Source organism: Amblyraja radiata, chromosome 21, assembly GCF_010909765.2.
Source record: "Amblyraja radiata isolate CabotCenter1 chromosome 21, sAmbRad1.1.pri, whole genome shotgun sequence".
NCBI classification, from domain to species: domain Eukaryota; kingdom Metazoa; phylum Chordata; class Chondrichthyes; order Rajiformes; family Rajidae; genus Amblyraja; species Amblyraja radiata.
Window position 1 is genome coordinate 27877699 of NC_045976.1, and position 24197 is coordinate 27901895.

The following is a 24197-nucleotide window of genomic DNA, read 5'->3' on the forward strand; positions in this document are numbered from 1 at the left end:
GAGGGTGAAAAGGAATAGGAAGAATAAACTGAACATCTCTGATAGCACAACGACAAATATATGGGGCTGTTTAACATGCTCAGCAGGCCACACTGATTGAGAGAAAAAAACCATGTCAATAAAATGCACAGATGGATGACTGACCGAACTGACCAAACAGAAATAAACTGAGTTACAGACAGAAACAGTGTGGTATCCAAAACTGGAGAATTAGATGCCCTGTCCAGAATTTTGCAATGTGTTCATATGAAAGATGAGGTGCTGTTCCTGAAGCATGTGTTAATAAACCTTGTAAGAGAGTACGAGGGTACAGATTGATAGGTCATATCGGCATGGACATTTAAATAAGAGAACAGGGTTACTCGTAAACTGATCACGATGCTCCACAATGCAATTGATCAGTGTAGAAGATCTCATTGTGGAACAAGTGCATGTGAATCGTAGCTTGTCACCGTTTCGTGTCCTTGGCGATGAGATGGGAAGAGGTGAAGGGAATGGTCTTTCAAATCCTGTGGCTGCATGGGAAAATACTGCAAGATGGGGGTTGAGGTTCGTAAGAATTGAAGGGAAAACGTGAGTTGCAAAGAGAGTGATCCCTTCAAAATGCTGAAAGGGGGGGGGGGGGGTGAGGAAAGAGAAGGAAGGGATGCATGCCTTGTGGCGGAATTTTGTGAGAGTTGACTAAAATTACGAATGCTTATTAATTGAATAAGAAGGCTGGCAGGGAGAAGGGAAGGATCACAAAAACTGTTTTGCTGCCCAAGAGGCGGGGGCAAGAGCAGAGACGTGGATAAATAGATAAAATGTGGTCAAGAACCCCTTACACTATGCTAGATGGGAAGCCACATTTTAGGACGGAATCTGCGCGGAAAGTCCCATTATTAGAGCAAGTGCAATGGAGACAGACTTCACAATGGAAGCATAGTCAAGGCAATTGATAAAGTCCCCGAGTTTCCAATGGATGTTTGTGCCAAGCCTATCCACGAGAGAGAGCTGGAGAGATAAAGGAAGGGAAGAGTCATGACTAAATATCTGGCTGACCTATCCAAAAGGTTTGCACTCAGGTTTATTTCAATAACTCACCAATCACCATCAATACCAATGGTGAAAAGGGTTACAGCGGTTGTAGCTTCCAATAGAAAACACTGCCACTCTTTCCTCAAGTGTCATTAAGTATATTAAATTCTAAATCACACACCCTACCTGAGCATTGAAGTTTGAAATGGTAGTTGTCTCTATATCCTTCTTTCCCAAGATCTCTATCTTCACTGGTGCAGTTGGAAAGCTATAGGCAAAGTACTCAAGGAAATCGGGCAAGTATGCAGCAGCTCCATGAACAATGCCCATTACATAATAGGCTGCAGAATTATTCTCACTAAATGTCAGATTCACAAATTCATCTGAAAATCTCTCCATCTCCACAGGAGATAACGATGAGAGCTCATCCATATAGGCATGCACCACTGAAGCTCCTCCATTAGGCTGGTCTTCTATGTGGATAAACCTTCTGAATTCCAACAGATTTAGCCTTGAACCTTGGTTTTCAACATTAGAGTTGCTGTACATGTTGGGTGAAAGGTGACCACTTTCCACAGACAGACATTCAGGCAATCTATCATCTGGGTATAGAATGGTTAACTTTTTCACATCTTGTATTGAAGTCAACTGCTGTTCTTTGATTTCTGACATTAGCTCCGAACAAACTGTTTGTATGGATTTGCTGCACATTTTGGGCTGTTTTCGTTTTTCACTTTCCTTGTGTTTCTTTTTCTTTTTCTTCTTAATTTTTTTAAACTGAAATTCTTCAGTGCTAAGTTTTCTTTTTTCTCCATTACCTGCAAGTGAATGAAACAAAAAAATATCTATAGCTTCAACAAATTTGTAATGCCATCTTAAATGTAAAATCTCAGGTTCATAAATGGCAGCCTATTTTACACATTTCCTTAGAGAGGTTTCAATTTCAATCAGGGTTACAGAGGAAATATGTAGGAAGGGACTGCAGATGCTGGTTTACACCGACGATAGACACAAAATGCTGGAGTAACTCAGCGGGACAGCAGCATCTCTGGATAGAAGGAGTGGATGACATTTCGGGCCGAGACCCAAAACTTCACCAATTCCTTCTATCCAGAGATGCTACTGTCCTGCTGAGTCACTCCAGCATTTTGTGTCTAAACTTACTGAGTAAATAGTTCAAGATAACCAAATATATTTCATTTGTGGTTCTTTTTGAGGAGTTTTAACTTCTAATCAATTGTGCTCTCCTATTTATTTACATCCGACCAGGAATGCCAGTATCAACCAGAGAACAAGACACTACCAAAGCTTTTGAACCAGTGGCAAAGAATTGCACAGGAGTAGTCAGAGGTGACATTATCCAGAGAATTAAGCACAATGCATTCCCTTACATTTGTCATAACTAGTTTGGTCAATGCAACAAGAAACCTGGCTCCTATTAATTCATCACCAATGGAAGTGTTACATGACTTTTTAGATTAATGTTTATAAAGACAATGCAAAGGAAAACAAAATTAGATTTTAATAACATCTGTATTAATGATTGCAATGCAACTCCACAGAAAAATAAAATTCACCTTCTCTGGTAAACAAAGCATGATTACCATGCCACTTCATGTGCATTGAGATGAGAACCCCCTTTCCTATCTCCACCACACATTTCAGACCACTTGATGAGAATCAAATCACCAGCCTTTCTGGGCAAAGAATGTAATACCCTTCATTCATTCAAATATTCTATAGTAAAGAATCTAAAGAGTGTATGTAAAGCAGTTTAGAGGACAGCAACATCAAAATGCTTACTATTCGGAGTGATAAAATACAGATGTGTTGCTTCCCCCCACCCTCAAAATTAAACACTGTGGCAAAGGTGGACATTCAAGGAAAAATTATATTTAAAATAGGGAGAAATTGTAGTCTTGTGATACAATACAAATCCCAGGCAGCAATAATTAATAATACTTAAGCAAAACTATACCATGTTGATAAATCAATAGAAAGCAATGTTAGCCAGACACGTCTTCAAGGCTTTATGGGTATTTAAAAATGTCATTGGTTGAGACACTACAATTGAGCAGAACACAAGAACTAGAGGGGAGACACAAGAGACTGCAGATGCTGTAATATTGAGCAAAAAAACAAGCTGCTAGAAGTACTCATCAGGCCAGGCAGCATCGGCTGGTTGAATGAGTGAGAAAGTACTAAACCATGAAGAACATTAAGCAATAGTTTAAACACACCTGGTATTGTGATTCTCTGCAACTATACATTATCTAGAAGCATGCAAGATTTTAAGGAATACTTTGAAATACAGTAAAGGTTCAAATGCAAGAGATGAATAAAAAATGGTTAGCATCTGGGAGATACAGTAGGACTTGGTGGATCGAGTGGAAGTATTTTGCGAAATGGTTGCCGAATCTACGCTTTCCCTCACCAATGTACAGGTGCCCACATTGGGAACAACAGATGCAGAAGATGGAGTTGCATGTAAAACTGTCTCACTTGGAAGGATCCTAGCTCTCCCATAGACTACTGTCTCTGTCTCTTCCTTTCTTCTTTCCCCCCAACCACCCCCACATCAGTCTGAAGAAGGGGCTCGACCCGAAACGTCACCTATGCCTTCGCTCCAGCAGTTTCTCCAGCATTTTTGTCTAAATGTGATTTGAAGTAAGATATACTTTTTGCCTGAAGGGAGAACAATGCTTCTTACATATTTTTATGCCACTCAGCAGATTCTGCCTCAAGTTTCAGCACGTTCATAATTTAAAACAATTATGGAGTCATATAAAGGTTCCCAGCAAGTCCAATGTTCATTAAATCAAATCAGAAACATTGTCATATTCAAACCTATCTCTGGAAAAAGTCTCAGCCTTAAACAAAACAAATTGCTGGAAAATCCCAGCAGTTTATGCAGCATCTGTAGATGCAAAGGGATAGTTGGCACTTTGGGTCAAGGCTTTGCATCAAGACTGGCAAAGTGGTAGTTGTCGTATCAGCTCAAGATTCCACAACGGTACGTCAACAATTCCTTTATTTTTTTGTCCTGTTGAGGGTTTAGTTTGTAGTGGGTTTTTAAATGTGTAAGTGTATGTGTGGGGGGTGGGGGAGAAACTTTTAAATCTCTTCCCTGCATGGAGACCCGACCTTTTCCCTGTCGGGTCTCTGTTGCCGTTGGGGCCTAGCGCCGTGGAGCGGCCTCCAACCGGAGCGACCTGGGGGCTCAAGTCACGGAGCCTGTGGAGCTGTGGAGCTGCGGACCTACCTCCGTGGAGCTGTGGAGCTGCGGACCTACAGACCTACCTCCGTGGAGCTAGCCAGCTTCGGAGCGTGGAGAGCTGCGGCGGCGAGCTGCTGCAACCCGACTCCAGTGGATGGTGACACCGGGAGCTCGCGGGTCCCCAGTGAGAGACTGCTTTGCGGGGCACCGGCAACGGCGACTTCTCCCGCCCAAATTGCGCGGTTGAGAGTGACCTGGAGGGGGGGCCTTACAACGCCCGGCGCGGCTGTAAATTGCCGCGGACTTGCTAGCGCCCGCCGGGGGCTCCAACATCAAGACCCGGGGCAGGGCCCTACATCGCCCGGCGTGGCTTTGAGTGGCCGCGGACTTGCTAGCGCCCGCCGGGGGCTTTGACCTCGACTTTGGGAGAGGAATGGAGAGCAGGGGAGAGACAAGTTTTTGCCTTCCATCACAGTGAGGAGGACTCACTGTGATGGATGTTTGTGTGAATTGAACTGTGTTGGTGTGTGTCTTGGTTCTTTTTTTTGTATGGCTGCAGAAACCAAATTTCGTTTGAACCTCATGTGAGGTTCAAATGACAAATAAAAGGTATTGTATTGTGTATTGTATCTCCATAAATGCTGCCCAACCGTAGAGTTCCTCTTGCAGCTTGCTTTTTGATCCAGATCCCAGCAACTGTCTCCATATTCAACTTACAAGGACATGTCCACCACAGGGTATTCACAGTACAACTATGATTAGTGGTCCTACTTCAGACAATAGAAATTTGAAGAATAGGATAAGATTTCAGTTATGTACATTGCTGGTCATGTGAAGTGTTCACATTTGTTTCCACTTGCAATGTGAACAACATTAGCACCACAGTAACAGCTTTACTCATTCAAGACATGGATCACGTTTAAAGGCAAATTTGTTTGCCAAGCTCTCATGTCATGCACTAAATGCGGAAGTTCAATTATCACACAACAGCTTTAACTCAAATGCAATGTGTTCAACCATTTAATGGCAATTTCCATAGTAACATCAATGAATTAAATCTGCTTACACAAATATACATTTGATTTAAACACAATGTATATGTTTCCCTTGTATCGAAAGCTACTGAGATCACTGGAAATTTATCCATTATGGATTTGAAATATTTTTAAAAGAAAAATGAACTAAATATGCACAAAATTTACACCATAGAAACAGACCACTCAGCCCAGCTGATGTGGATGCATTATATGAAAGGAAAAATCAATTGCTTCTGAAGATTAGATATGGGGCTGGAGTTTCAATTTAGAACAGACTGGGATATTTACATTAGGCTTTCCAATAGAAGTGCCCAGATAGGTAAAGAAAGAGAAGTTACAAAAAACCTGTCCAGAATAATATTCTTAAGAATGGAACATGTTTAAGGAAAGTGGTAAGTGAAAACATAAGAGCAAGGAATTAACTGAATTGTTTTTCAAATTACCGCATACGGGCAAAATAGCTTGCTTCATTATTCGGAGCCAACTAGAATTGAAACACATGTTAAATCAATTATTTAATGTCGTATCAGTAGAAGGAAGAGCAAATGTATAGGCCTCCGTTAAAGAATTTCACAATCTTAATTGAGATTTAATTTACATTTGGACAACCAAGGGCATTTTGCTTGAGAAGGAATCAATATATTTTCACCAACACAGCAAATAAATCAACAGATGTATGGATTAAATATTACACTTAACACTTTAATGACGTAGCTACCCACTGTCACACATGAACAGACTACTATATGTCATCCCAAACCAAAATGCCATCTGTTCATTTCCCTCCACAGATGCCACTTGACGTGCTCCAGCAGTTTGGGTTTTTTTGCTCAAGATTCTAGCACCTGCAGTTCTTGAGTCCACATCAATTTTGACTGACTTCTTCCCATTTCTAAAAATGCAATTAATGACAAAATTCCTGATTCTATTTCAATTCCTCAATGCGGCAGCGTGTTCAGCAAGCTCAACATCATCACTGCTGCTGGATGCAAGGGATCAACTAGAATCAACATGTTACCACTACTGCTTCTAGAAAATGGGAAACCCACATAATTAGACAATAGACAATAGGTGCAGGAGTAGGCCATTCGGCCCTTTGAGCCATTCAATATCATGGCTGATCATCCCCAATCAGTACCCCGTTCCTGCCTTCTCACCATATCCCCTGACTCCGCTATTTTTAAGAGCCCTATCTAGCTCTCTCTTGAAAGCATCCAGAGAACCTGGGCAGAGAATTCCACAGACTCACCACTCTCTGTGAGAAAAGGTGTTTCCTCATCTCCATTCTAAATGGCTTACTCCTTATTCTTAAACTGTGGCCCCTGGTTCTGGACTCCCCCAACATCGGGAATATGTTTCCTGCCTCTAGCGTGTCCAAACCCTTAACAATCTTATATGTTTCAATGAGATCCCCTCTCACCCGTCTAAACTCCAAAGTGTACAAGCCCAGCTGCTCTATTCTCTCAGCATATGCCAATCCTGCCATCCCAGGAATTAACCTTGCAAACCTACGCTGCACTCCCTTAATAGCAAGAATCCTATATTCGATTCCTCTTGTTATAAAGGCCAACATGCCATTCGCCTTAACTGCCTGCTGCACCTGCATGCTTACTTTCATAGACTGATGAACAAGGACCCCCAGGTCCCGTTGTACTTCCCCTTTTCCAAACTTGACGCCATTTAGATAGTAATCTGCCTTCCTGTTTTTGCTACCAAAGTGGATAACCTCACATGTATCCACATTAAACTTAATCTGCCATGCATCTGCCCACTCCCCCAACCTGTCCAAGTCACCCTGCATTCTCATAGCATACAGCATGGAAGACAGACCTGATCACTAGATCTTTGTAAGAAGTTCTCGTCAAGATTCAAACCAAGCCTTGTTGTCGAAAACAATATATAGACAACAAAACTGCCAGGATTGGTAATGTAAGAATTGAAATGTTAAATTTGAAGCATAAAATAAGCATGGTTGTAATAAATCAAGAAATCCATGCAAATATTTTATTTTTTGCATGCTTTTCCCAGCTCTCACCCTGAATAATTTACAGTTGACGTTGGAAACAAAGGGGAAATGCCAATAGCAAGCACAAAACGTCACAATATTTATATAGAATCTATTCTTTGAAAGGTGCAGTACAAGTGGTTGCATGTTATTCTCAGCACTTGTTAATCATATGCTATAACCATGCCACAACAGTGCATCAGATAAGTAGACAAAGGACCATTTTCCATAGATCCAGAATCAGATAGGACAGGGCTGCCAACTCACGCTTTGAGCGTGAGAATCACGCTTTGAGCGTGAGAATCACGCATTTGAACGAATACTCACGCTCTCACGCTGATCACAAATTTCTCACACTCTGTCGTGAGAAATTCTGTGATCAATGAAAATTTAAAAACTCAGATAAACTGCATGGGCCGAGGGTGTTGGAGAGCCGGGGCTGAGAGAGGGATGGAAGCAGAAGTAGCGGCGGGGACAGATGCGAACGGAAAGCCGGGGCTGGCGAGTGTTTGTGGGGCCTGCGAGTCGCTCGCTGCAGCTCCAGTCATGGAGTCCCCCAACATTAGGAACATGTATCCTGCCTCGAGCGTGTCCAATCCCTTAATAATCTTTTATGTTTCAATAAGATCCCCTCTCATCCAAAATTCCAGTATATACAAGCTCAGTCACTTCATTCTATCAACATATGACAGTCCCGCCATCACGGGAATTAATCTCGCAAACCTACGATGCAAGTATGTCCTTCCTCAAATTTGGAGACCAAAACTGTACACAATACTCGAGGTGTGGTCTCGCAGGGCCATGTACAACTGCACAAGGACCTCTTTGCTCCTATACTCCACTCCTCTTGTTATGGCCAACATGCCATTACCTTTCTTCACTACCTGCTGTACCCGCATGCTTACTTTCAGTGATTGATGAACAAGGACCGCCAGATCTTGTTGTACTTCCCCGTTTCCCAATTTAACACCATTCAGATGATAATCTGCCTTCCATTTTTTGCTATCAAAGTGGATAACCACACATTTATCCACATTAAACTGCCATGCATCTGCCCACTCACCCAATCTGTCCAAGTCACCCTGCATCCTCATAGCATCCTCCTCACAGTTCACATCTGCAAATTTGCTAATGCTACTTTTAATCCCTTCATCGAAATCATTAATGTATATTGTAAATAGCTGCTATCCCAGCACCAAGCCTTGCGGTACCCCACTAGTCACTGCCTGCCATTCTGAAAGGGACCTGTTAATCCCAACTCTTTGTTTCCTGTCTGCCAACCAATTTTCTACACATGTCAGTACCCTACCCCCAATACCATATGCTCTAATTTTGCCCACTAATCTCCTATGTTGGACCTTATCAAACGCTTTCTGAAATTCCAGGTACACTACCACTGGCTCTCCCTTGTCCATTTTCCTAGTTACATCCTCATAAAATTCCAGAAGATTAGCCAAGCATGATTTCCCCTTCATAAATCCATGCTGACTCGGACTGATCCTGTTACTGCTATCCAAATGTCTCGCTATTTCATCTTTTATAATTGACTCCAGCATCTTCCCCACCACTGTTGTCAGGCTAACTAGTGTATAATTCCATTTTCCCTCTCCCGTCTTTCTTACAAAGTGGGATAACATTAGCTACCCTCCAATCCACAGGAACTGATCCTGAATCTATAGAACATTGGAAAATGAACACCAATGGGCCACGATTTCTAAACCCACTTCCTTAAGTACCCTGGGATGCAGACCACCAGGCCCTAGGGATTTATCAGCCTTCGGTCCCACCAGTCTACCCAACACCATTTCCTGCCTAATATGAATTTCCTTCCGTTCCTCCATCACCCTCGGTCCTCTGGCCACTAGTACATCTGGGAGATTGAATCTGCCTTCACTAAGGAAGACACAAACAAAGTACCTGTTCAACATGATCAATGAGCATGAAAACAAATATCCTGATGCTGCTTTTATTATTCTGGGAGACTTTAATCATTGCAACCTCAAGAAAAACATTCCAAAACTGTATCAGTTTGTGACTTTCCCAACTAGAGGAAATAAGACACTGGACCACTGCTACAGTAATATCAAAAATGCTTTTACAGCTGAACCAATACCCCACTTCGGCAAGTCTGACCACCTGGCAATTCGGCTCAAGCCCACCTACACCAAGAGGCTTAAGGCACAGCCAGTCACAGTCAGAACTGTTAACACCTGGACGGACAGTGCACAGGCTAGCCTGCAGGGATGTTTAGAGGCTACAGACTGGAACATCTTTAAGGTGGTCACAGATGACATTCATGAATACACAGAGGCTGTGAGTGACTACATCAGCTGGTGCACATCTATATGTGCCCCTCCCAGAACTGTGCGTGTGTTTCCAAACCAGAAACCTTGGTTCAATGGAAACATAAAACAGAAGATCAGGAAAAGGCAGGAAGCTTTTAAGTCAGGAGATCAAAGGGAGTACAAGAAAGCCCGGTACGAGCTACAGAAGTCCATCAGAGATGCAAAGAGGGCTTATTCCCAAAAACTTGAAAGCTTTTACCTAAGTAACAACACACGCAGTATGTGACAGGGAATCCAAGCAGTCACAAACTACAAGAAAACAGTACCATCCACAGACCCCCAGGATGTCACCCTCCCAGACAGCCTTAATACCTTCTACACCAGGTTTGACAGACTGAACACAGACACCCCCTCAAAAGCCCCATGCAACCCCACGGACACTGTTTTTCAGGTGACACCCGTACAGGTCCTGAAAGCTCTGAGGCAGGTGAACCCCAAGGCTGTGGGACCAGATGGCGTCACTCCTAAAGTTCTGAAGGCCTGTGCAGAACAACTCACAGGAGTGTATGTAGACATCTTCAATCTGTCTTTAAACCAAGCAGTGGTCCCCCCGTATTTTTAAATATTCCACCATTGTACCAGTTCCAAAAAAAACAAACCCATCCACCCTGAATGACTTCAGGCCAGTGGCACTCACGCCAGTTGCCATGAAGTGTCTAGAAAAATTGGTTCTCACACACATCAATCACATGGTCCCGGGCACGATCGACCCCCTCCAGTTCGCCCCAACCGCTCAGTGGACGACGCAGTGGCCATTGCTCTACACCACATCCTGCAACACCTGGACAGCAGAGGAACATACGTCAGAACGCTGTTCCTGGATTATAGCTCGGCCTTTAACACCATTCGCCCGGGCAGGCTGACTGAGAAGCTGACAGACCTCGGCGTCCCGACTCCCACCTGCAACTGGATCTTAGATTTCCTGACTGAAAGACCACAGGTGGTGAGGATGGGAAGGAGGGTGTCTGCAGAGCTCACCGTCAGCACAGGATCACCACAAGGCTGCTGTCTCAGTCCCAAACTTTTCACCCTGTACACACACGACTGTGTCTCCACCCAGGAAAACACCATCATTATTAAGTATGCGGATGATACCACCATCCTGGGCCTCATCAAGGGGGGGGACGAGTCGGGCTACAGGAGTCTGGTGAACGACATTCTTGCCTATGGTGAGGTGAACGACCTAAGCCTCAACACAGACAAGACAAAAGAAATAATAATGGACTTCAGAAAAAATCCACCCCCCCCCTGCAGCCCCTCATCATCAAGGGGACTGTGGTGGAGAGGGCTGACAGTTACAGATACCTGGGACTACAAATAACATCAGATCTGAACTGGACTTTGAACACTGCAGCCACAGTGAAAAAAGCCCAGCAGAGACTGTACTTCATCAGGCTGCTCAGAAAAGCTGGTCTGCACTGTCGCCCTCTCACCCATGTCTACAAAGGACTGGTAGAGAGCATCCTCACCACAGCCATCACGGTGTGGTATGGAAACACCACACAGACAGAGAGGAAGGCTCTGCAAAGAGTCATAAAGACTGCAGAGAGGATCATCAGAACTGAACTCCCCTCCATGGACACAATCTACACACAGCGCTGTCAAAAAAGAGCAGGGAGAATCATTAGAGACACACTACATCCAGCTCACTCCCTGCTCAAACACAAAAACTGCACATACAACCTCAGGCACAGACGAGCGGACAGTATCGCCACAAATAGAACACGCTTTTTTAAGAGCTTCTTCCCTGCAACAGTGAGACTCTTGGCCAAAACACAACAAAATGAACTGATGTCCTGATATAGTGTTTGTGCAAGTTACAATGCTCTATGTGTCTTCTGTGTGTCTTTTTAAATTTTTTTAAATTTTTTAATTTTTAACTTAACTTGACTCTCTGAATAGCCGCACAAGAGTTCCTATGTGTGTAAGCACAAATGGCAAATAAAGTTTTTGACCTTTGACCTTTGAACTCGTCTGCCATTTCCTTGTTCCCTATAATAAATTCACCTGTTTCTGTCTTCAAGGGTCCAACTTTGGTCTTAACTAATTTTTTCCTCTTCACATACCTAAAGAAGCTTTTACTATCCTCCTTTATATTCTTGGCTAGCTTACCTTCGCATCTCATCCTTTCTCCCCCTATTGCCTTTTTAGTTATCTTCTGTTGCTCTTTAAATGTTTCCCATTCCTCTGACTTCCCGCTCATCTTTGCTGTTACTTCTTCTCTTTTATTTTTATACTGTCCTTGACTTCCCTTGTCAGCCACAGTCGCCCCTTAGAATCTATCTCCATCTACCTTTACCCTATCAAACCCTTTCATTATTTTAAACAATTCTGTCAGATAAAACAGACCTTCTAAATTAAAAAAAAATACATGATAAGGTTTTGAAACCAAGAAGTTTTCTTAAATGTAATTTAACTTCTCAATCTCACCTCACTTGTTAGTAATGCGCTATGGGTTATACAAGTTAACAGAACATAAAGTCATTGGCCCCAATTGCCTGTATAAATACTCCACACAAGCTTCCCCCTAATGTTTCATCCAACTCTGAACAACATTTATATTTATCTTTCACCTTAAACGCATTTACCTGGCATTGCTTTAAACCAAGCTCCGAGACAGCAGTTGGCTCAACAGTGCTTGTGCTAACATGTTTTACATTCTTTCCACTTGCTGAATAAACAAATTTCTCTGAATTCATTACTGGACTTAAATGGATACTTTATATTCATTACCTCTAATTTTAAACGTCACTGGTGAAAAAATGTTTTAAATTTGATCCACCAAACTTTCTTACCTTAAAAGACCCATCCTGGGCTATGCCTCAGCCTTTTCCTCTCCCTTCCCAACCCCAGCCTCTGAACAAGAGAGCATTCAGCCTTCTCATTCCTAATGATTATATCCTCTAAACTCAGCATGGAATATTGCTGCATCAGGATGAATTAGCTATATTAAATTGAAACAATATTGAACTTTTTTCGCCCCGATGTTTCTACACATTGGTACCTCCTTCAGAATTTAGAACACTTCTCCAGAAATTAGAATACCTGCATTTTAGAAGCACTAAACAGGGATCATTATAACATTAGATACCGAGATGTATCTCTGATTGCACCACTTCATTAGTAACTTGATCATGAATAGGTATTAAAATGATTTCATTGCCAAGGGGTTAGTATGTAGTGAGCCTGAGGCAAATGCTGCACATTGATGGGATTGGGCGAGTAGTGTGACCAGTCGCTACATAAACAGGGACTCTGGGCTGCATCCCAGTTCAGGCCATTGCTGGGGGCAACTATTAGCTGCCCCATTTGTCAACAGACCCAGACCATGTGGATCCTATGATTCTTTCATCACCATTTGGACAGCACGGTAGCGTAGCGGTAGTTGTTGCCTTACAGCGCCAGGGATCTGGGTTCGATCCGGACAACGGATGCTATCTGTATGGAGTTGTACGCTCTCTCTTTGACCTGCATCGGTTTTCTCCGAGATCTTCGGATTCTTCCCACACCCCAAAGACGTTCAGGTTTGTGGATTAATTTTCTTGGTATAATTGTAAATTGTACCTAGTGGGTGTAGGATAGTGTTAATGCGCAGGGGTTGCTGGTCAGCACGGACTGGGTCGAAGGGCGTTTTCGGGCTGTATCTCTAAACTAAACTACCTGTTGGATGCGATGGAAGCTACGACCGTCCCTTCTCCTTGATTGATTCAGTTCTTGTCTGCCTAGAGCTTTAGCTTAGAGGTATCCAGGCCAGGAAGAGCTGTGCAGCCAAAAAGATTCCAGCCCATCCAATAACATACTTGTGAGAGACAGAGAATGCAGATAATCCAAAAAGACCATTCAACATGGAGCAGCTGCTCCCTAGTCCCCACGAATGGCCTACAACATTTGACGTCATAATTCTGAATCCTTCTATTAAATCTGCCCATAACCTTCTCTAAAGATCACCCCAGATATTCTACAATAATGCTCACAATTGGCTCCTACTCACTAGAATCTCAAAGAATCCCTGCAATTCTCCAAGACTTACTTTATTTCACGATCATCCTGTCATCAAAGAATCTCTGCAATTCTCCAAGACTTACTTTATTTTAAGATCATCCCGTCAACGGGGGCTTGAGGCCCATGACCGAGGAAGAACTAAGGGGAGGGACTTGAACTTTATTTCGCCTTCCATCACAGTGAGGAATGTGTAGGATGTTCATGTGGTGGATGTTCATGTTAAAATGAGTTTTTGAGTGATCGGTTGCTTTTAATTGTATGACTGACCTGGCAAATGAAATTCCACGTACGTTGCAGGACATACTTGGTGAATAAAGTGCGATTCTGATTCTGATTTGCATTTGCAAATTGTCTGGTTTCTCCATTCCGCATGCATTTTGGTACTTTACTATTTAGAAATTTAATTTCAAAACTGCATGACTTCATAATTCACAGCATTAAATTTCAACTGATACATGTCTGCCTACTCGGGAATTCTATCTACATCCTCAAATTAGTAACCACATTTCTGATTTAATATAGAGAATACTAAATATATACAGTATTTGCAGGCAATGAAGATGCACCTGCATCGAAGACACACCCCCATTTTGAGTTGCTAAATTTTGAAAAAAAGCTGGCGGGACAGATTCAAACTGCTGCACCTGCATGCCCACTTTCAATGACTGGTGTACCATGACACCCAGGTCTCGCTGCATCTCCCCTTTTCCTAGTCGGCCACCATTTAGATAATAGTCTGCTTTCCTGTTTTTGCCACCAAAATGGATAACCTCACATTTATCCACATTATACTGCATCTGCCAAACATTTGCCCACTCACCCAGCCTATCCAAGTCACCTTGCAGTCTCCTAGCATCCTCCTCACAGCTAACACTGCCCCCCAGCTTAGTGTCATCCGCAAACTTGGAGATATTGCCTTCAATTCCCTCATCCAGATCATTAATATCATTAATATTATTGTAAATAGCTGGGGTCCCAGCACTGAGCCTTGCGGTACCCCACTAGTCACTGCCTGCCATTGTGAAAAGGACCCGTTTACTCCTACTCTTTGCTTCCTGTTTGCCAGCCAGTTCTCTATCCACATCAATACTGAATCCCCAATGCCGTGTGCTTGGGTAACAATCTAACCTTCAGCCTCAAAGACGCAGGTAGATTTTCGGACCTTATTTCAGGGTAAAAAAATAGCGTCTTCGTTGCTGGGAAATACGGTAATTATAACTTTTTCAGACAATTTTGGTTGCAGCAGGGGCTTTGCCAGTTAATCCCCAAAGGCAGCACTACACAAAAATAATTCATTTCCGACATGCAAACTGATTAGTCTGAATTAAAACCAGATATTTAGCAGATTAAAAGCACCTCTAAATATAACCTTTCAAGTTCTCACAAATTTTTTTTGAGACAACCACAAAACAATAACCTAGTGCAGGAGATACAAATCCTGAACTATATTTATCACTGGAAGATTTGCTCTTTGCCATGCCAGGACCAATGCAGGATTGTTCTCTCTGGAGCATTAGAGACAGAGGCTTGACCTGATAAAAGTGTATAGGGCCTATTTCTGTGTTGTATTGTTCTATGTTCTAGATAAAATTATAAGAGGTAGAAATGGGGGAGCCAGTCAGAAACTTTGTCCCGGGGAGAAAATGTAAATACTCTAGGGCACAGATTTAAGATGAGAGGGGAAAAGTTCTAAAGGAGATTTGCAAGGTGTTGTTTTTTTTTTAAAGCACACACAGGATGCTAGGTGCTGGGAACGTGCTGCAAGGGAAGGGGTGGTAGTGGAATTAGATATAATAGCAACACAAGGCATTTAGACTGACATATGAACAGGGAATAGAAGGATGCAGATCACATGCAGGTAATGGGTAATTAGTTTAGATTGACACTGCATTTGGCACAGACATATTAGGCTGAAGGGCCCATTCCTGTGGGCACTATTCTTGGTTCAGAATCTTACTCAAAACATTGAACATTACAAGCACATCCTTTCATTCGTCATTCACAATGAACCTGCAGTTTGATTGCATCATGCACTAAAATTACGCCAACAAACAGCTGTTGAATTAGCTGATAGTTAACGTAGAGAAGCATTGTTTACAGCACCATATGGCCCCAATAAGATATCTGATAATTACAAAATGCACACCCTAACCATTTTAGATTTTTTGAATGAACCTAGACAAACAATTTGATAGCATTATCGTAAGAAATTCATTTTATCCACAATTTCTCTTCTTCCAGTAGAAGTAGAGTTTATATAATCAAAAAACTATGCAACATAAAAAATTAATTATTATTGACAGATATCGAAAATCCCATTTGCAGGCATTGAGCAGAGGAATGTTTGGGGCAGAGGAGGAAGGGGAGAAAAAGAGGTAGTGGCCCACAGCATCACCATTATGGGGTTCAAATTCCCATCTTATGGGATATTTGAATTCAGTTAACCACTCTGAAATAAAACCAGTATCTGTAATGGCAACCATGAAAGTATTGGAAACAAGAAATAAAGTTCGCATTTTTAGGTTTATGGCCTTTCATTAGTTCCGATTGCTCATTCTAAAGTGACGTAACAGGTATTTCCAGCATTTTGTTTATGTTCAATAACATCCTTAGGGAAATAAATGTGCATGTCACCACTGTAGATTATCAACGATTCCAGTTCTATAGTAATTGGCTTAGCTCTTAACTGCCCTCTGCTCTATCAAAAAGTTTACATAAAAATTTTTAGATTATGGGAATCCAAAAATCATTATTTGAAACTGCTAAACTTTTCTTCTGCACAAAAGACTGTAACATACCTAGTCAAAGTACAAGGTGCTCTTCCAAAATTAGGCCAAACTGCAATGGACCCCAAAGACAAGTAAAAGGTGAAGAAAATAAAAATAGGCCATTGGAATCTCAGGTTAATGCTTGGAGTGTGAATAGAGGCTTTCCATGTATGAAAATCCCAAATGCATGTGTTTCCCAATACAGAGACAGATACTCTGCAAGCATGGAATAGTCTATACCATATTTAAAGACATGTATACTAAATTGAAAGATATACGTAATAAATCACCATTTCACCTGGGAAAGAGCCCGAATCCTAAATGGTGAGAGGTGAAAGGATGATCATTGCAACTTCCTTTGTCATTAACCATTACTCTTTTACTTGACACCATAACCGCTTCAATTAAAATTTTATTTTGATTTTAGTTTTACTCCTGTTGGCTATCTTTTCCCAGATTTTGTGTTCTCTCCAAACCTTTAGGCTTTAGCTTTAACTTTATCTAGTTGCAATAAACATTAATGACTAAAGTCGATCAGTTTCACTTCTCTTAGATGCTGCTTGACATGCTGACAAATTACAGTATTTGTTTTATAATTTATAACAGATTCGCAAAATCCAGTGTCTTAAGGACAAAAAGAAATGTGAACATGCTAGCACCAATTTAAATATCACACACAGGTGGCACACTTAATCCAATCAACACAGGAAAGCTGCCCTCACCAATATTTAGGGACGTGGCAAATAGCGAGGGCAACATAAGAACATGCAGGCTAAATTCTTAGAAGTCATATTCACAAATAATACATTTCAGCTGGCACCTGACTTGCTGCATCACTATCCCGAGGCACATTATGCCCCATAAACATGATCAACTCACAGAGTGGGAACATAAAATTATGAGTGGAAAATTCTCTTCTTTTACTCTGGAATCACAAGCTTGCTGCAGCTGACAAGAGAACAAACCAGGAGACTATCCAAATATCCTTATTAATCTACCTATTGTAGATGCCTCTATCCATACTGTAGGTTGGAAAGAAAGCAAAGTTCTCGTGGAAATAAAGACCAGTTTTCTCATTCAAAGCAAACGCAAGGATCAAAACCAGGCATCAATGAAGCTCTTGAGCCATTAGCTATAAATTCCATTATCAACTTCATCCCTAGCAATCCCTTAACCTACCATTTCCATCAAACTAAGGGACCAATCATTCATATCAACAATTTGGATGAGAATGTGCAAGGCTTGAATAGTGGATGATATTGCAGATAGCGACGATGGTCATCAAATATTACAGTAGGATCTTAATCAGCTGGGAAGGTTCGCTGAGGAATGGTTGCTGGAGTTTAATGCAAATATGTGCAAGGTGTTTCATTTTGGAAAGCCAAGCCAAGGCAGGACCTTCACATTGAATGACAGCGCCCTGGAAAATGACGTACAGCAGAATGACAGATAGATAACGTGGTCAAGATCACTTTTGGTACATTGGGCTTCATTATTCAGGGTATTGAGTATAGAAGTTGGGAATTCATGTTACAATTGTTTACGTTATACTTGTACAATACATTGTTGAGGCTGCATTTGGAGTATTGTGTTCAGTTTATGTCACCCTGCTATAGGAAGGATGTTGTTAAGCTGGAAAGAGTGCAAAGAAGATTTATGAGGATGGTACCAGGTCTTGAGGGCCAGAGGTAAAGAGATATTCCTTGGAATGCAGGAGGCTGAGGGATGATCTTATAGAAATGTATAACAACATGAGAGCAATAGATAGGTTGAATGCACAACATCCGTTACCCATTGTAGGGGAAATCAAGAACCAGAGGACATAGTTAAATGTGAGAGGTGAAAATTTTTATAGGAATTGGAGGGGCTGCTTTTTCACACACAAGGTGGTGGGTATATAGAACAAGCTGCCAGAGGAGTTAGTTGTGGCATGTACCAATACAACATTTAAAAGTGATTCGGACAGGTACATGGGTAGGAAAGGTTTTAATGAATATGGGCCAAAGACTGGCAGGTAGGACCAGTGAGGATGAGACATTGTGGATGGTATGGGCAAGTTGAGCCGAAGGGCCTGTTTGCATGGTGTCTGGCTCCATGCATCTAGAAGGTTCTGAAAATGTATGCCCCAGAACTAGCTATATCTTCAGCAAAGGTACACAAAATTGCTGGAGAAACTCAGCGGGTGCAGCAGCATCTATGGAGCGAAGGAAATAGGCGACGTTTCGGGCCGAAACCCTTCATTGCCAACAACCTGAGAAAGTAAAAAAATGTTCATACCATGCGTCATGTACGTATAACCCCAATAAGTCCCTTTACCATCCAATCAGCTTACATTTAATTAGCAGCAAAGTAATGGAGAGGAGTAACCTGTGTGAACTTATTGAACAATGTTTATTGAGTTTGACCAGAGCCAGAACTCATCACAACTTTGAAACAAAAATAGTAAAAGGAGCAGAAATTCTATAAGTAACAGGCACCTATTGATACCAAGGTAGATGTGCAATCAACCTTGAGAAAAACAAAACCAAAGGGAATCTGTGATAATGCTGGATAACAATTATTTCAACCTCAAGACCTTACTACTGGACAGTTTCCTATTCCAAACTAATTGTAATAGTACAGTAAAAGGAACAAAATTTGCCCCTCAAGTTAATTCTTTAAATCAACATTTTCATGGCTGATCTTCAGTGTTAACATCATTTATTTCCTGTGCTATTCCCATGCGCCAATTCCTTTAGAGTTCTAAATCTCTTAACTGTCCACATGTTAGCTTGTTGTTATATATACCAGGACATTCCCTGATCTTTCACTAACTAAAATCAGAAGTCTTTTTTCCAGGAGTAAACAACTTCATTTCCTCCAGCTGTTTAAACAATGAGCAAGCCTTTGCAAGATTAGAAATGAAAATATTTGTGACAAATGCATAATTTGGTAGATAAATGGCAGACATCATGGGCCGAAGGCCCCGTTCTTGTGCTGTATGTTTTATAACGCATCCCATGCTGCATGACCTAAATAACATACAGGGACAAGCAATAAGTAGCAAGTCATATTTGTGCTACCCATGGCCATTTACAAAAGGAAAACATCTATCAACTACCAACATTATTTTAACACTCCCATCAATATCCTGGAGAGCTTACCAAACACAGGAATGCTCACTACTGATCAGAAGTTTAACACAATGAGCCACATCAATATGACAGTCGCATGATCAAGCCATAGGCTAGACACATTGGTAGGACTCTACCATCTCCCCAAATATACCTACAATCTGTAAAACAAAAATCAAGAGTGCAAGGGAATACCCTTCACGTGCCTGGAGTCCCCACACACTCAAGTAATTCAGGATTACCTAGGACACAGGAGCCCATTTAATTGCCACCTTACAACACCCTGACACCCAATTCCACTGGCACGGCACAGTAATTGTACTGTGTACGACCTACAAGAGCAAACCCCATAATCTTTATTGCCTACTTCCCGTGGAATAAAGGCGAGACCTTAACACAGAAGAAGGTGGTATAGATTAGATTGAACTGAACTGACCCTATATACTGAATGAACAGTCAACAGTTTTGTCACAAATACCCAAATCATTTTAAGTATACAAATATTTATGCAGTACAACAAAAGATACGTTTGATATCATTCTACTTTAGAACATTTCATTGCGAGTTCTGTATTCTAATAACAAGATGGCAAAGAGTGGTAATCACTACTTGATAGCTGATGTGACGTTTTGAGGTCCTTCTGCAGATCTCGAGGACCCACCTGGCGCCAAAAATTCTTCTGGGAGCAGTTGCTCATTTCCGATGTCAACAATAAGCAAAAACACAGGACAATGAAAACATCTCAAAGCTTTATAACTACTACACTTGCAATACTGTACCTTTCTGGAGCAATTTGACGTCGCCGTTTTCTTTCTTGGCCCTGTGTTTCTTGTCCTTCTCTTTGCTGCTGCTGCTGTTGTACTTTTCTTTGGAAGGTTTACTGGATTTCGAGTGGAGGTAGAGCGAGGAGGTTACGGAACTGTAGAGAGTAGGAAGAGAGCTCGGAACGGGAGTTGCCACCGTATATTTCGAGCTCACGCCAAGTTCCGGGCAGCGTTTGTTTGTGTGAGCACTGCCCTTCTCCCGATCTCTGTCCCTGTCTTTCCCATCACTGCTCTTCCCCATCAGCAACAAACTCGTCGGCGGATGGGCGCCACGCACTTCTATTGAGGGCTTCGGGTAACCTTCGGGCAATGGTTGCATCTTCCTCTTCTTCGCTGCAGTTTTATGGTGCTCCGATGAGGCATTCGTGGCCGGATTCACCTTGAGAAACTCTGAGTTGGGAGTTGACGGTAGATTAGACCGCTCACCATTATCATTTTTGTCAACCACAACGCGAATGTAACTAAACTGCGCCATCTTGAACCTTGGTCGAGATTGTCCTGCCTTGTGGTGGAGTCATCGCAGCCCGAGCGGCCGCGCCCGCTGACTGGCCGGCCGGCGCGTCAATCACACACCGGAACGCTTCCGTTGGGCTTGGGAGCGGAAACGTGGGTGGGCGGGACGTCCGGTCACGTCTGTGGACGGGAAATGAGCCCGGGCTCACTCTGTGGCATCGCGGCGGACGAGAAGTTGCTGTTCTGGGACGGAAACATCACGTTTAAAACGTTCATTTTAGTGATGTTTAACTCTTGTGAATCCCACGTAACTTGCCTTTTTACGGCAGAGATAGATAGATTGTTGATTAGTACGGTTGTCGAAGGTTATGGGGAGAAGGGGTTAGGAGGAAGAGCAGCGATGACTAAATGGCGGAGGAGACGAGGGGCCGAATGGCCTAATTCTTTACCCTATCACTTATGAACTTTTGAAAGCCAGGACTCTGAGTGATGCAACGTTTGAAGTCATGTTCAGCAAGGCAGGTGACGTGTGAAGGCTCAGTTTAATTTATTGTCACGTGTATCGGTACAGTGAAAAGCTTTTTGTTGCATGCTAACATGTGAGCTGAAAGACAATACATGATTACAATCAATCCATTTACAGTGTATAGATACATGATAAGGGCACCGGCTGTCCATGTTCCGGTGTCCGAATCCTCCCCCAGTGTCAGAGACCCCCACCCCGGTCTGTGTCCAGGTTGGTGTATGAGCCCCACCCCACCCAATATCAGTGCCAGACCATGGCAGTTCCAGCTCTTGCTGCCGGCACACAGAAAATGTACAACCAGTCACTTCAAGATTATTATTTTGATGTTGCATCTTGTTGATAGGCAACTCAAACACCCAGGAAGGAGATTAGAGTAGTGCATGTTGCCCGGGTTCATTACGGCAACTGACCTCCTCCATCCAAGGGGTCGATACGAGGCACTGCCTCAAAATAGATAGCCAATAATCTAATTTCTATCTAATCACTATCTAATTTCCTCATAAAATCAAGGAAAAAGGTATAGGAGCCTGAAAACCATGAACACCAGGCTTAAGAATTGCTTATTTCCAACAATCATGGACTCTGGTTGCACGAAGGACCATGGGCTGTTTTTGCACTAGTATTGGGGTTATTGATCTATTGACATTTTATTTATATATTCGTGTATTGTGTTACAGGCTTGTAATGCTGCAAGCAAGATTTGTATTGTTCTGTTAGTACAAATGACAATTAAATACACTTGATGTATTTTTCCATCTTCTTGGATGTTCTAACCCATGAGTTCTTTGTTATGAACAACCATCATGTTTGTGGCCAGGAAATTGCCAAAGGATTTCAGTAATTGGGGAGTGCTCGTATTTCAAAGATTAAGGGACTTTTTTCTTTGACAAATGTTGAGAAGGACTTCGTGGCCAGGATTTGATTTGCATGTAAACATAGAAAGTGGTTTAGTTTAGAGTAAAACCTTGTCTTAAATTTTAAAAAACACAAATACTAAAGTCGTGAGTTGACTGTGACAGATGAGAAAAGTAAAAGGTACAACAGCAGTAATGTAAGGCAATGCAGGGATAGTGTTCACCAAAGTAGAACTAAGGCATTGTTAAAGAAAGGGAAACTTGAGCAGGCTAATGTTGGATAAAATAATAGCCTGCAAGAACTTCTGTAACATAGAAGAGTTCAGCTCAGGAACAAGCCTTCAGCTCACAATGTCCATGCCAAACATCCAGCCAAATTAAAGCAATCATCTTTCCTGCATGTATTTTTAAAGCTATGCCATTCTGTTTTCCAGGCCCCCACTACCTCATCTTTATTATGGATCTTCACTCACTCTACACCTCCATCCCCCATCAGGAAGGTCTTAAAGACCTGTTTCTTCCTTGACCGCACAACCAGCCAATTCCCGTCTACTAACACTCTCCTCTGCCAAACAGAGCTCGTCCTTACCCTTAACAACTTCTCCTTCGACTGCTCCCACTTTGTCCAAATCCAAGCTGCAGCTATGCCTGCCTCTTTGTAGGGTACGCCGAACAATCAGTGTTCCAGGCTTACACTGGCCCTATCCCCAAACTCTACCTCCGCTACATTGACGACTGCATTGGTGCTACCTCCTGCACCCATGCAGAACTCAGGCTTCATTAACTTTACTTTTAATTTACATCCTGCAAGCAAATTCACTTGGACCATCTCTGACATCTCCCCATAGTTTCTTGATATCACCGTCTCCATCACAGGAGACAAACTATCAACTGACATCTATTATAAACCCACCGACTCCCATTGCTATCTAGACGACATTTCTTCCCACTCTGTTTGCTGTAAAGACTATCCCTGACTCCCAATTCCTCCATCTACACCACATCTGCACTAAAGATGGTGTTCCGTACCAGGTCATCGGCGATGTCCTCATTCTTTTGGGAACGGTGCTTCCCCTCTTCCATTATAGATGAGGCCCTCACTGGGGTCTCCTGGATATCCCGCAGCTCCACTCTTGCTCCCCCTCTCCTTATCTGCATTTACTATGGAGAAGGGCATGAAAGCTAATGAGTTCAGGGAACAGAACAGTGATAGCCCAAAGCATATTAAAATTACAGAGGAGGTAGAGGAGTTGGCAATCTTCAAAGGGATAAATCCCTAATGCTTGTCTAACTGTATCCTAGAACATTGTGGGAAGCAAGGAAATAGATTATTGAGGCCCTGTGAGTGGGTCATGGATAGGAAAGCTTGAGAGGATTATGGTCTTTGGGCGAGTCTGGAATTTGGACGAAGGAAAGAAATATGTGCCCTTTTAGTTAGTTCTGAATAAAGATCCATGCAAGTAACTGAAAATGAAAATAAAATGATACCTTAACCGTATTAAACATTCTTAAGGCTTTTATTTATTTATTGATTTATTTATTTGACTACAAATGTTTGGGACTGAACTAAAGATCTTTTTTTATTAGAGTTGTGGCTACAATTTCATGAGATAGTCATCATGCATTTGTTAAAGGGCAATTATGTTTTAACAATTTTTCTTTTTTGAGTACCTGACAAGAGTAGACAGTACTTAAATTCCAAAATACATTCAAAAAAGTACTTGGAAATCTATTTAACAAGCAATGTCCTTGGATTGGGGGTAGACAAAAATGCTGGAGAAACTCAGCGGGTGAGGCAGCATCTATGGAGCGAAGGAAATAGGCAATGTTTCGGATCGAACCCCTTCTTCAGACTGATGTGAGGATGGTGAGGGGGGGGGGGGAGGAAGAAAGGAAGAAGTGGAGCCAGAGGGCTGAGGGAGAGCTGAGAAGGGGAGGAGAAAGTAAGGACTACCTGAAATTAGGGAAGTCAATGTCATGGGGTGCAAACCGCCCAAGCAAAATGAGGTGCTGCTCCTCCAATTTACGGTGGTCCT

At 42.3% G+C, this 24197-nt stretch overlaps 1 protein-coding gene across 1 annotated transcript in view; it reads right to left on the reverse strand.

Annotated features, from left to right (window-relative positions):
- Nucleotides 1–20866, reverse strand: part of rsbn1l (round spermatid basic protein 1 like) — a 45215-nt gene extending 24349 nt beyond the window's left edge. The window contains exons 1-2 of the mRNA XM_033039850.1: nt 20284–20866; nt 1204–1835 (exon numbers count right to left, since the gene is read on the reverse strand). Coding sequence (XP_032895741.1) covers nt 1204–1835; nt 20284–20803 — 1152 coding nt within the window. The 5' untranslated portion in view covers nt 20804–20866. The remainder of the gene's footprint in view (nt 1–1203; nt 1836–20283) is intronic.
- Nucleotides 20867–24197: the final 3331 nt, after the last annotated feature.